General features: G+C 40.3%; 1 protein-coding gene across 3 annotated transcripts in view; it reads left to right on the top strand.

The window, feature by feature from the left end:
• The window catches only part of Scaper (S-phase cyclin A associated protein in the ER), a 315,920-nt gene that overhangs the window by 257,096 nt on the left and 44,910 nt on the right, over positions 1-13,914 (top strand). For all 3 annotated transcript variants that reach the window (XM_051156493.1, XM_051156492.1, XM_051156489.1), the window contains 2 exons: positions 3,233-3,465; positions 10,200-10,355. In XM_051156493.1, the coding sequence (XP_051012450.1) occupies positions 3,233-3,465; positions 10,200-10,355 (389 nt within the window). The remainder of the gene's footprint in view (positions 1-3,232; positions 3,466-10,199; positions 10,356-13,914) is intronic.

Here is a 13,914-nt window from a genome sequence, read left to right as displayed (position 1 = left end):
GGTGGGGTCAACTCAAAGCCCTGGATGTGTTCCTGGGTGATAGCTGATATGGTCAGCCTGCCAGCTGTCCTGCACTGCCCCAGCTATTTCACCAATGCCAGTAAGGGGCAGACCTGGCTCTCAGGCCCTCAGGGCCACACCCACAGGGCCAGCTCTCATGCCTTCAGGGCAAGCTCTCCCACAATGCCCAGGCAAGGTTTGGGGCCAGCTCTTCACAGCCCTCATATATCAACATGACCCCAGAAGCAGCCCAGACCAGGCATGTCCACCTGCCCTTTGGTGATAACAGACCCCTACTGCTGCAGGGCCACAAACCCAGGCATGGTCCTTGGTTTCAGCACAGGCCAAGACCTCACCATGGCCTTAGGTGGCATGACCAGCTACTCCACCAGGAGGTTCCTTACTACCCTTAAGCTTGCAGTTCTCTCTTCATTGTGCACACATCCTTCTGCTTCTCTTTCTCTTCCATCTGTCCACCACTTACTTGCTCATCTTCATGGCACCCGGGGCTTCAAGGTGTCTGGGAGTGTCTCAGGAGTGCTGTGCCCTGCCCATGCCCTGTGGCATCAAGCTTGGGGTCACCTCAGGCTTGCTCTGTTAGCCCATGCCGTATGCCCCCAGGCAGGGATGATCTTGTGAATGCTCTGCCTGCCTGGGTTGCTCAGTGCCTCACTGGGGGTTGTCTCTAAGATATATCTATCTATGTGTAAAGAAAGTCTCCTAATTGTATCCCTCTCTCTCTTTCCCTCCCGATCCCCCCTCCCTCCAAGAACCTCCTTATGGAAATGGCTTCAAATGTGGCAAACAAGCCACTGGGAAAAAGGTCCTCCTTTCTACCACAGACATAATTCTGCCTTAAAAGGGCAAGCTTGGGGGCTGGAGAGATGGCTCAGAGGTTAAGAGCACCAGCTGCTCTTCCAAAGGTCCTGAGTTCAATTCCCAGCAACCACATGGTGGCTCATAACCATCTATGAGATCTGGTGCCCTCTTCTGGTGTACATGCAGGCAAAACACTGTGTATATATGATAAATAAATAAATCTTAAAAAAAAAAAAAAAAGACAGGCTTGGATGCAGGCAGAGTCGACGGCCAAACTCTGCCTACACAGGGTAAGCAAGTCCACAATAGTTCCTGCCTCACAAATATGTCTGTCAGATATATTGGGCCATAAGGCTGAAGAAGAAGCTCTAACATTATAGAGATTTTTGGGTGACTATTCAGGTAGAAAACTGTCTCTGTCATCTTCTCATTTGGAAAGCTACTAACCTGCACTCCTGGCACACTCAGGTAATCAAGTTTACTCCTTCTCAAGTCTCTGATGTGGTTGAAGATCAGTAGCTTAATTTTACAATGAAGCTTAGTTGTTTAGGGGTTAAGATCCCTCTAGGTCTAGATAGATGTTTTAAGTTGATAATGACAAGATGTGATAGAGATTGATCTACATTTAGAAATTATTTATTTATTTACATTCAGAATTTTAGATGCACCAAGATAGGAAAGATGTTTTCTTCAAGGCTGTCAAATACAAATAGCCAAAACACTAAGAATGTAACATTTATATAATTCCTGATGTGTCATGGTTCTTCTTGCTATAGATAGATTATTGTATATATGTGTAATAATATAAATGTATATGTAAAAAATAAAAAATGTTTAATAAAAAAAAGAAAGAAAGTCTCCAACATAAAACACAGAGAACGTGCTCAGAAGAAACAGAGGTCATGCAATATATTAAAGAAAGTCTCCTTTAAAATGAATTCTTCTTTAAAAAACACAGTTTTACAAAATTACAGATACAATTAATTAAATGAAAATCATCATGGAGGAGCTGGGAGGGAGCCAAATCAGTAAAGCACTTGCCTCACAAGACCTGAGTTTGCAATGCCAAGACCCACATAAAAGCCAAGTGCAGTGGCATGTGCCTGTAATCCCACCAATGGCAATATGGGGAAGCAGAGACAGGTGGGTCCCTGGAAGCTTACTTCCACTGAGAGACCGACCCTGACCCTGTCTCAAACAAAAGGTAGAAAGTGCCTGAGAGGCAATTTCATGTGACCCTGTGTGTTAGAAAAAGAATGTTTTGCCATTTTGTAATTTTTTTAAATGCACGTTTTATCCTAATACTTAAATTAGTTTTTCCATTAATTTGTTTATTTAATTTCTTAACAGCCTGATCCCAGCCCTCTTCCTCCTCCCCTCACAGTCCCACTCTCATGCTCCCCTTTCCCCATTTCCCATTCCCTCCTCCTCAGGGAAGGGAAGGACCCTATGGATACCAACCCATCCTGGCACATCAAGCCACAGTAGGACTAAGTGCATCCTCTCCAACTGAGGCCAGACAAGGCAGCCTAGCTAGGGGAAAGGGATCCAAAAACAGGCAACAGAGTCAGAGACAGCCTCTATTCCAATTGTGAAGGGACCTACATGATGACAAGGCTGCACATCTACATATGTGTAAGGGCCCTAGGTCTGGCCCATGCAAGCTCTTTGGTTGGTGGTTCAGTCTCTGTTGAGTCCCCATGGGCCCAGGTTAGTTTACTTGGTAGGTCTTCTTGTGGTATCCTTGGCCTCTCTGGCTCCCTCAGTGCTTCCTCCCACTCTTCCATAAGACTCCCCAAGCTAGGCCTATTGTTTGGCTGTGGGTCTCTGCATCTGTTCCCATCAGCTGCTGCATGAAGCCTCTCAGAAGACACTTATGCTAGGCTCCTGTCCGCAATCATAACGGAGTATCATTAATAGTGACAGGGATTGAGTCTCAAGTTGGGCCAGTCATTGGCTTGACATTCCCTCAATCTCTGTTCCACCTTTATCACTACAGTTCTTGTAGGCAGGACAAATTTTGGGTTGGAGGTTTTATAGGTAGGTTGCATTAGATATTTTTAAGAATCTACTCTCACACGAAACAGTGTTATGAGTGTATAAATTTGAGTTCATATAGAATTTTAGTATAGTTGATAGGAACCTATAATGTAGGCATGTCATTATCCGTGTTTTATAGATAAACAGATAGAATTTAGGGGAAAAAAAGTTCCCAAATGCCACTTGACTAATAAAGGCAAAACTGGGATTTGAACTGGCCCCCTAACCTCTGAGTAGTACATTTGAATACAACTAATTCCTCATTGCCTTGGGTAGAGTTTCAGAAATTTTTATGTTTCTAGAAATATTCCAAATTGTCTCTGTCCAATTTTCATGGTTTCACTGAAGCAGACTCACTGTTTTTTATTTCCAGGTTTATGTTCCAGATGAAAATAATCCTGTTTTGGGAAGAAACACAAATAAACAAGCTTTTGAAGGCTTGACAACTGGACTTCTCAGGACCGGTGCTATGGTTTTTAGTTGTCTGATTGCCAGCCGACCAGATGAAAACAGCCGGCCAGGTACACCAAAAATAACAACACAGGAAATGAAAAACAAACCCTCACAAGGTGATGCTTTTAACAGTCGAGTTCAAGACCTTATCAGGTAAATCACTACATTTCCTAAAATGTTTTTTCTTAAAGATATTAAAAGTAATTTGAATTTAGGACCCATGAGATAGCTATAGTCTTTGTAGCATTTTCCGTCAATTTTTTGGTAGAATCTATACCATCATTTGTAGAACGAAGGAAAAGCCACGTAGAGCTCAGCTACCACTCTCAGGTGTGGTGCCAGAGTCCTGCAGCATCTCAGTAGCAACGCTTTCCTGCTCACACATTGAGGTCCAATTATACACCTGAAGTTACCATGTATGAGACGTCTTACAGGTAAAACGTTGCAGTCTGCAGTCCTATGAATATACAGCTGCTACTTTAGACTAGGTGAGGAAATTGTTCTGGGCAGTTAAGTGCTTTGGCCAAGGTTATGTAATGAGTTAAAAAGTAGAGAGGAGAGCTGAGACTGGAGCTCACATCTAGTTAGGATCTTAACATCTGTACACTTTCCTCCACACAAATGTGGCAGTTTCTGACCCCCATTGGGGCCTGCTCCGCTTCCTTCAAAGGTCTCCTTTGCTCCAGGGAAATTTACTCCTACTTTAGCGTCTGAACTTTTTTTCCCTTTGTGAATCTTGAATCAGGTAGAACGTTTAATTTCCCAGCAGAGATCCATCTGGTGTTAATCAGTTACTGTTCCACCACTCAGCAAGCCTTCTGTGGTCTGCAGTGATCTTTGGATTCCAAATCCATGCAAATTGTTGCTCTATGAAACTTATAGTAGGTTAATAGAGAAAGAAAACGGCCCCTCTGCATTGGTTTCTTTCACAGTTCATAAATCTCCTCTGGCTTGTTGTACTGATTCTTGGGGAATAGTTGTTTCATTCAGCATCCCTCGTACTCTTGATCACGTCCTTCGCTTCCCCCTTTATCTGCCTGCCTCTTTCCCAAGCATATTTATTGCTGGAGAGCACCAGGCCCTTTGGATCCACAACCATTTATCTTAGAACACTTGACTTTTACCCTCCCTGCCCTTTCTCTCAGTTGCTTGATCCCATTCAATTTCCTCATGTCCTTTTGGGCACTGTAGAACTTAGCCATCGCTGCTGATGAATGTCACTGTGTCCCAACATTCTCCCTGAGGCTATCTTGTGATGCAGCAGCCCTTGCAATCTTGTCACCCAGACAGTTTAGCCCCATGCCTTGGCTGTGATGCGGCAGAAGGCCCAGCCTTGCTTCAGTGCAATTCCAGTCAGCCTTCTAGGAGAAAATGCATGTATTACTAAGTTGCCAAATCCTTCTTGAAGGAAGATGGTATTGTGGGGAGAAGTAGTGCTGCTCTTCTGTCCAGCCAGATAACCCGTATGTCTTTGAAAAGATGATTCCACAAGCACAGTACCTGAGAACAAACACTTGCCAGTCTTCCCTGACTTGAACAACTTTTTAGAATGTTGTTTTCTTAAAGATAATGCATTATACCAACTGTAAGCCAAGTTAGGTACTCATTTTTCTCTATCATATTGCCAAATATGTCCCAAATGGAGATTGAAGAATTGAGGGTCCATGTTCTTTCCTGAAATATGCCTCCTTTCTGTGCCCATAATGTAACAGACACTTCATCAAGGCCTTTATGGTTATGTGTATTTCTACTAGCTATAACTACTTATATGCTATTGAAGAAATACCCATTTCTAAAACTCAGATGGGTCTTTTACAGAGAACTTTCATTTTTATTATTATTTTCATCATCTTTGTCATAAGGAGAAAGCAATTTCTTTTGAGAAATTTCCTACTCTGCATCCAAAAATATAAAATATATCTTTCTGAACTTATATTACCTCACTCAATGTAATTTTCCTCAGTTCCAGCCATTTACTGGTAAATATTATAATTTCATTCCTTTTTTTTATACAAAACATGTTGTATTCCTGAAAAACTAATACTTACATCAGATTTTGTATATAGGTAAATGGTGGGTCTTTTCTCTTTTACAGTCAGCAGGAGAGTGAGTCAGAGCCTATACAGGATGACCTCAGAAGTATGGCAGTCTAGAAACTTACAATGCTGCACCAATCAGAATTTTTTTTTAACTGTCACCATATCTTTCTAAAAAACAAACTTTCTTTGTGCAATCCTCTGTTAGACATTAAAAATTTGAATATATACTTATCTGTGGAGCTGTTGTCTGACTTGTCCCTGAGGTGGATCTTGAACAGAGATAGAGCAAACCCTGACATAGTCTCTTTCTTTTTACCTGGCACAGATCAGGCATGAATGTATTTTTTTCACTGTTTAAATGTTCTCTCTTTCATTTTGGAAGCTGCTAACCTGCACTTCCGGTTTACTCAGGTAATTAAGTTTTATTCCTTCTCAAGTCTCTGATGAGGTTGAAGACCAGATAGTTTAGTCTTACAATTAAGTTTAGTTGTTCAGGGTTAAGTTATTTTTAGGTCTAGATAGATGTTTTAAGTTGATAGAGATGAGATATGATAGATAATGATTTTCATTGAGAATTTTAGACTCACCAAGATAGGAAAGATGTTTTCTTCAAGGTTACCAAATACAAATAGCCAGAACACTATGAATATAACATTTATATAATTCCTGATTGTTTCATGGCTCTTCTCACTGTATGTAGTTTATTTTATTTATGTGTAATAATATAAATGTATATATAAATAAAGAAATATAATTTTTAAATTGTCAAAAAATACAAAAAAGGTTCATTTTTATAAATACATCAATATGCACAAAAACAGTATTGTAGGTTTTGCTCCAACAGCTTGTAGCTATTTTTCTCTATTAATCTCAGATTTTGGATCTTTTTCTTATTATCAACAATGCCACATCTATAACTACCTCCTCACCTTCATTCCTTTACCCATTTGCTCTCTTCTGAGACCTACATCATTATGTTACAGCTGACATACATGATTTCCATGCCTGTTCTATGTGTCTGTATGAGCATATATAAACACACATAAATAATATATTCAACTTTCAATTTTATGAGTTCTTAACATTTATATACTCTGATAGTATTTTGCCAATTACTATTTGATGCAGTTAAATTCAACATGTTTTATGTTGTTATTTTTAGATGTTCTACATCTAAAATTATAATTTTAGAATAATTATAAAATAAATAACTAATTAATATTAATTATTTATTATTAAATTATAATATAATTATAAAATAAATATTATTTATTTTCCTGTTCCCATAGGAAACTGATTCCTCCCTTTCACTATTCACTAAAAAGTGGAGCCGATATCTTCCTAGACGTGTTCTCTGTTTGTATGAGTTTCAAGGCCATGTGCTTATAGGAGGGATTTGTAGATGACAGGATTAATGAATCTTCATCTTTACCAGATAATACCACACTGTTCTCCATAGAAACTGCATAATTTTCCATTTCTATCATCAAAAAGTAGGAGTTCCCATTTCCCATACCCTTGTTTTTATAGGTCTAAAGGGTATAAGATGTTAAGTGGCTGTGGTCTTCATTTACATTGCACTTTTCATAACTGAGGTGGAACAGTGTTCATCACCTCACTATTTGGTTGTAGAAAACAGAAACCATTATAATAAATTTAAATTGAAAATGTTTAATGTAAAAAAAAAAAAGTGCCTACAAAATTATCTATGTTGGGTCTCCAAGAGCACCCAAAACAATAATGTAAAACTGTAGGGCTATTACATCTGTAGACATCAAGAACTACTAACTCTTAAAAAATTAAGAATTGTGCTAGAGCCGGGCGTGCTGGCACACGCCTTTAATCCCAGCACTCGGGAGGCAGAGGCAGGCGGATCGCTGTGAGTTCGAGGCCAGCCTGGTCTACAAAGTGAGTCCAGGATGGCCAAGGCTACACAGAGAAACCCTGTCTCGGAAAAAAAAAAAAAAGAATTGTGCTAGACCAAGGAACTGAGGAGATTGCTTAGTGGGTAAGAATACTGGCTATGAAACTGAGTTCAAGTCCCCAGCACCTATAGAAAAACTAATTATACAGATTATATGCCTGTGGCCCCGCATTAGGGGACAGAGAAAGGTGGATCCTGGGTGCTCATTGACAAGACAATGTGTTTCAGGTTCAGTGAGAGACCCTGTCTAAAAATAGGTAGAAAAAATAGCATTTATATCACATTTATCTAATGGATTATACACTGCAGAATGAGTTTAAGTCACTTTTACCTATGGATAGTATACTGGGCATTATACAAGTCTATATTCTAATTTTCCTTAGTTCTAACAGTTACTGAAAATGATTGGGGATGGGGAAATAACAACTTTGAGCCAATGTAAAGCCGTGGTTTAAGATGGGAGGTCTGTTTGTTAGGGGACAGAGCTAGGCAGAGCTACTCACTTGTTCTGTCTCCCATTCCTCTCCAACTGTGCTGGACCTTGGTAGCACAGACCTGTAATTCAGACTCTGCAGAGGCACAAGAGAAGTGAATTGAAGGTCAGCCTAGGCTGTACTATAAAACATGTCAAAAGAAAAGAAAACTATTTCCAGTTGTGTATGTTTATTTCCATTTACCTAGTCAGGTCCTACTTCATGACTGGAAGATCTGTATGCTCCAGGACTGTCATGTCTTTCTGATACAGTGGCCTTTTTCTCATTCTTTGTGTTAAGTACTCATCACTTTAGAGTTCCACTTTAATATTAGTATGCCACAGATCGTCTCTTACATTTGCTGCTGAAGAGTCTGTTTTGTTCCAGCTTTCTTTAAGCATAGTAAAGATGCTGTTCCATTGTCATCTGACTTCATCATTTCTTACAGGAAATCAGCTTCTGCTTATATCATTTTTCTCCTGTAAATAATGTGTCTCTTTTTTTGTCACTTCTTTCAAGATTTTGTCTTTGACTTTCTGCAGTTGACAACCTGTTTAAATGTAGATCCTTTGTGCTTGTCCCTACCCAAGGTTGGTTGAACTCCTTGACTCTATATAAATTGCTGTTTTTATACATAAACAGAAATCTACCCCAAAAATACCTCTACAAAGAAATTTTCAGTTATATTTGTAATTTATGTGAAACATTTGAAAGAAAAAATACTGTCAGTCACACACATTCTTCTCAAAGAAGAGGATATTACACTTGCTACTTTGCTTTATGATGCCAGTAGAAATGCTAATAATCAAGTCTGACAAAAATATTACCTCAAAATCCCACGTCAGTGTCCCTTACAATGAATGTAGTATAGGAATCTTTGACAAAGTTAAATCCAGCAACATACTAAAGGAGATGTCCAGGTGGGGTTAATTTTAGAAATGGAGTACTAGTTTAATATTTTAACCCATATTAATTGATTGCCAGGGATAATAAAAGGTCAAATGTTGTATGTGGGGTTTTTTTTTCTCCCATCCTAAGCTCTTGGAATAATAACTCATGAAACTCAATTATTAATCTACAAATACTCTGGCCATATAGCCAGGCTCTTTTCTGACTAGATCATAACTTAAAATAACCCATTTATACTAACTTATAATCTCCCATGTGGCTGGTTACCAGAGCTCAGGCACCATCTTCCTCACATCCTGGCAGCTGAATCTCACATTCCTGACTCCATCCCAGAATTCTGCCTGACAGATATCCCACCTATTCCCTGAGTCAGCCATAGGTTGTAGGTTTTTTTGGTTTGGGTTTTGTGGGGCAAGGGAGGGGAGTGGGGGGCAGGGTAGGGGCTAGGAGTGGGGGGATGAGTTTGGGTTTGGGTTTGGTTTTTTGAGACCGGGTTTCTCTATGTGTAGCCCTGGCTGTCCTGCACTCACTTTGTAGACCAGGCAGGCCTCAAACTCACAGAGATCTGCCTACCTCTGCCTCCCAAGGGCTGGCAGGCTTGTGCCACCACGCCCAGCGATACCCACAGTTCTCAATAGGGATGGCAAGTTATTTTGTGGAACATTCCTAGTTTGCCCTCATGATTCAATTAAAGTTATGCTTTTTTTTTAGGGGGGGGTAGGGTTTTTTTGTTTTTATTTGTTTTTTTGTTTGTTTGTTTTGGCTTTTCTAGACAGGATCTCTCTCTGTGTAGCCTTGGCTGTCCTAGACTCGCTTTGTAAATCAGGCTGGCATCAAACTCACAGCAATCTACCTGCATCTGCCTCCCAAGTACTAGCATGTGCCACCATGCCTGGCTCATCTTTTTATTTTGACAAGTAAGAATCTTAATGTTTCTAATGTTCTTAATGGTGGTTTTATTTTAATGTGGAACGTACAGTTGATATTAGAACTTTAAAGTGTTAACAAGAGTATTTGGGGAGCATGCCCATGTTGGCAGTCCTGGGTAAACTCAGTGGACCACAAAACACATGGTAGTTGGAAGGGGCTATTGGGAGAAAAGGATAAGAAATTGTGAGATGGTCAATTAGACCAGAATGTGGTGTGTGGGTGTGTGAGTGTGTGCCTGTGTCTGTGTCTGTGTGAAATTGTAAAGAATAAACTAATTTTTAAAAGTGTATCTAGCAAGCATCAACTTGTCTTCTAAGTCCCTGTGTTGTGGTGAATTTGGTTCTCTAGTCCTTAAAAAAGTACTACTTGTTAAGACTGTAGAAATCATTACAATTTTTTTCACCTGTTGTCAGATTCTTCAGACCAAGAAAAATGATCAGAGAATGGCTAATTATTTAGTACTAAATCCAAGAATATTGGTATTTAAGTTGTTTTATTCAAGCCTATGTTCTGTCTGCATGTTGAGGGATTCAAGCCTGGATGTGCTAATTTATCATGGAAGATGAAGACATTCATCTGTACAGATTGAGACTTACTATTCTCTTTCACTAGCTATGTGGTGAACATGGGTCTGATCGACAGACTTCATGGCTGCTTCCTCTCAGTGCAAGGCCCAGTGGATGAGAATCCCAAGATGGCCACGTTTCTGCAGCATGCCGCAGGATTTTTACGTGGACTGTGTCTGCTCTGCTTTGCTGTCACTGGAAGGTAAGACTCACATGTTGGAGTGTCTGTTAAGTTTTGCCTGTCTGTGAATTTCACTGCTGTGTGGTGGTCACGTGGCCTCCTCCCCTGTCATTGATTTTTCCACACTGAAACATGGATTGCAGTTTTCTTTGAGGGTGAGATGGATGCTTCTGCCAGAGTCTCATTTTTCCACAGGTGTCATAACTTGACTGTCTAAAGACCTGAGTGCGTCCAGTTCCTCTTCTGCTGAGATCCAGAGGTGTCATGTTGTCTTCTGGCAGTCAGAGAGCCAGTGACAAAACATAGACCGAACCAAACCAGGCCATTAGCCCAGAACAGTACAGCCTCACCATTTATTTTCTCTATTTTTCTTCTTCCAAAGTACCAAAACAAAGGAGTCATCCAACAACAGTAGCACCTTGAAGGTCCCTGTAGCTCATGAGTATAATTAAAGCAAAGTGTGAGACCTGCTATGGGCTCGAGCACCCTCTTCTTAGGTGTCCTCAGAAACAATTCTAAGGCCCTCAGGATGGTCCAGTGGTTAAAACCCACATCAGGCCTGATGACCTCACTTTGACCCCCAGTACTCAGGGTGGAAAGAAAGAACTCCCAAAACTTGTCCTCTGACTTCCACATATACACATTGTTGTATATATGTGCCCAGCACTCATACACACAATAAAATTAATAAATTAAAAAGCAACAGTTCCCTAGGAGGGACAGGGACTCTTGTGGATGTTCTTTCCTCTCTGCATGAGAGTCATTCACAGTAGAGACTTGGCGTTTTGATGGGAATATGATATATCACTAAAGCATAGCAAAGAAATTCAGTAAAGTAGTTTGCTTAAAATTAAATTCTAAACAGCATTTATTTGTAGCTTGAATTTTCTTTCGTCATATGTTTTAAAGGTTTTTCACAAAGAAAAAAAGTATTTGAAGCTTATAAAATCTAGCTTCTTAAACAAATCTGACCCATCTTTTCCATGGCACACAGAATGCAAATACTATGTGCATAGTGTTTTATGAGAAAGGCATTTCTTCTCAAATAAACATTAGTTTCATCCATTACACACAGACTCCCTAAACTCACCTTGTCTTCCTTACTATGGCCCAGTCCCTCACCTCTGTGACATTCATAGGAAGATTAAAACTGTTTGAGATTTCAAGGCAGCAAAGATAACTTGTGTTCAGTTTTTCAAGTAGTTTCTATCTAGGAATTTAACCACGGTCTGCCTTTCTGAGGATAGAATCAGGAATAGTCTTGACCCCACTGCAGAGAGTTTGAACCCAGGCACGGCTATCTGGGCATTGGCACCAGCTTAGAACCCTCCATCCTGCAGTTAGTGCTTCTGTGGTGGTCTCTTACAAAATGCACCCTGATCCTGGTTCTTTATATGTAGTACACAGGATCACAAACTTGCCAGCATTTTGTCTATGTCACCTGTACTCATTTTGAATTTAAATGACCATCACCAAGGTAAGCATGTGGTTGTTATGTAGTTTGTGTTCCTTACCTCTTGCTTATACAACTTCAGTCATTTGAACTCTGTAGCACTTGAAAGAACTCTAAAGGTCATCATCCGTTGTCTCATTTCCACAGGAAAAACAACTGAGGCAAGCTGACTGAATTAGTACTCAAGATTTCTGTCTTGCTGTTTCTATCTCTAAACTGGACTTAATAGTATTCAGAATGTTAACATTTGTATTTATGTGAATTTTCTCATTTATATACACGGAAAACAGAATTCTTTATTCATGTATCATCATGATGTTGTCCAGTGGCACTCACTGGGCATCTCCTGTGTGCCAGATGTTAAGTTAGGTGCTGACAGTACTGCCATTGTGGAGTCAGGCATTCAAACTCTCAGCTACAGTGAAAGAGACTGCACACAGAAGGAAGGAAAACACCCCAAGAGAAGGTCAAGAAACACTTCAGTAGGTGAAGTCTGGGGGTTTTGTTAAGACAGGGTCTCATGTTGTTGCCCCTCTAGCCTGAAACTCCTTGTGTAGACCAGGCACCTCACAGATCTTGGCCTGCCTCTGCCTCCCCAGTGCTGAGATTAAAGACATGCACCACCTCACCCGGCCAGTAGGCTGAATTTTAAAGTATGCTTGACAGGTGGAAGGGAGATGCAGTATAGTGTATGGTGCCTTTAGCTCACCTGACAGCCTATTTATCTACTGAGGATGTTCTCTGCCAAGGAGGAGGGGACCTAACCCTCAGGCAATAAACCAGTGGGTAATGCTCCAGCTTTCCTGTCCCTCACTGCAGCAGTTCTGAGCATGTTTACCACTGTCTCACAGGGCTCCCAGCCTCTTTACTAATAATTCCTTGTTCAACTTTTTACTTGCCCTACTTTCTCTCTCTCTCTCTCTCTCTCTCTCTCTCTCTCTCTCTCTCTCTCTCACTCACACACACACACACACACACACACACACAGACAGAGAGAGAGAGAGAGAGAGAGAGAGAGAGAGATACATTTATGCCCATATCTTTGTTTAAACATATGCTTGGGGCAGCCTAAGCTAAAATACATGGAGATTTAAAACTATGTGTATTTTGTGTTCAGTTTGATGTTTCTGTGACCATGGAAAAGAAGGGGCCATTAATTGAGCTCCTTAAATGTTAGTTCTTGTGAGGCATGGAGGGAAACTACCACTGAATTGTTTGTGTAGGATCAAATTTTTATTCCCGAATGAACACCACTGAAATATATAGAGATGGGTATAGCCAAAGGATTAGCGAAGAGGCTTTCTCGTTGTCCACGTGAAAAATATTGAGTGCCTCTAGATCCAGTGAAAATAGAGGGGAGCAAATACAGTAAGATGTGGTAGCATACATTAGCTAGCAAAGGGCTTGTTGGTGTGGGAGATGAGAAGAATCTAGATAACTCTTCAGGGTTCTGACTTATAAATTTTGAACAGCAAATGATACAGTTGGAAGATTAAGTAGTTGATAGTGATTTACTCTTGATTTCTAAGAATTCTTCATTTTGCCAGGCATCGTGGCGCACGCCTTTAATCCCAGCACTTGGGAGACAGAGGCAGGTGGATCATTGTGAGTTCAAGGCAACGCTGTGCTACAAAGCAAATCCAGGACAGCAAAGATAACACAGTGAAACCCTGTCTCAAAAAACTATTTTTTAAAAAAAGAATTCTTAATTTCCCTCAATATAATTTCTTTGTTCATCTTCAATTGCTTAGCAAAGGGCCCTTAGCAGGACTTATTGCAAAAGCAGATTATTCTGGACATAAAAATATGTATAGGTGGATTGGGACATGTAAACTGCTGCTCTCAAAGTAGGAAAAAATGACCCGCAATTGCTGTTGATGACATTTTTCAGTCTTCCAGTATTTCCTGAACATCACAGACCTGTACAGGGGTGTTGTACCTCTCAGGTTTGTTCACATCTGATGTTTACAGGTCATTTTTGCTGTCCCATCTTCATTGAAAACTATATTTCTAAACTATGAACTGAAGTGACCCATTCAAGCATTTTGTTACATGCATTAGAATTTCTGTGCTACCTCACAGCCCAATCTAAGAAGTAGGACCTGTGGGTTTGCTTTGTTGTAATAG

The sequence above is a fragment of the Acomys russatus genome, chromosome 14 (assembly GCF_903995435.1).
Source record: "Acomys russatus chromosome 14, mAcoRus1.1, whole genome shotgun sequence".
Lineage (NCBI taxonomy): Eukaryota > Metazoa > Chordata > Mammalia > Rodentia > Muridae > Acomys > Acomys russatus.
The sequence above is the reverse complement of the archived record's forward strand: the minus strand, read 5'-3'. Positions and strand labels throughout refer to the sequence as shown.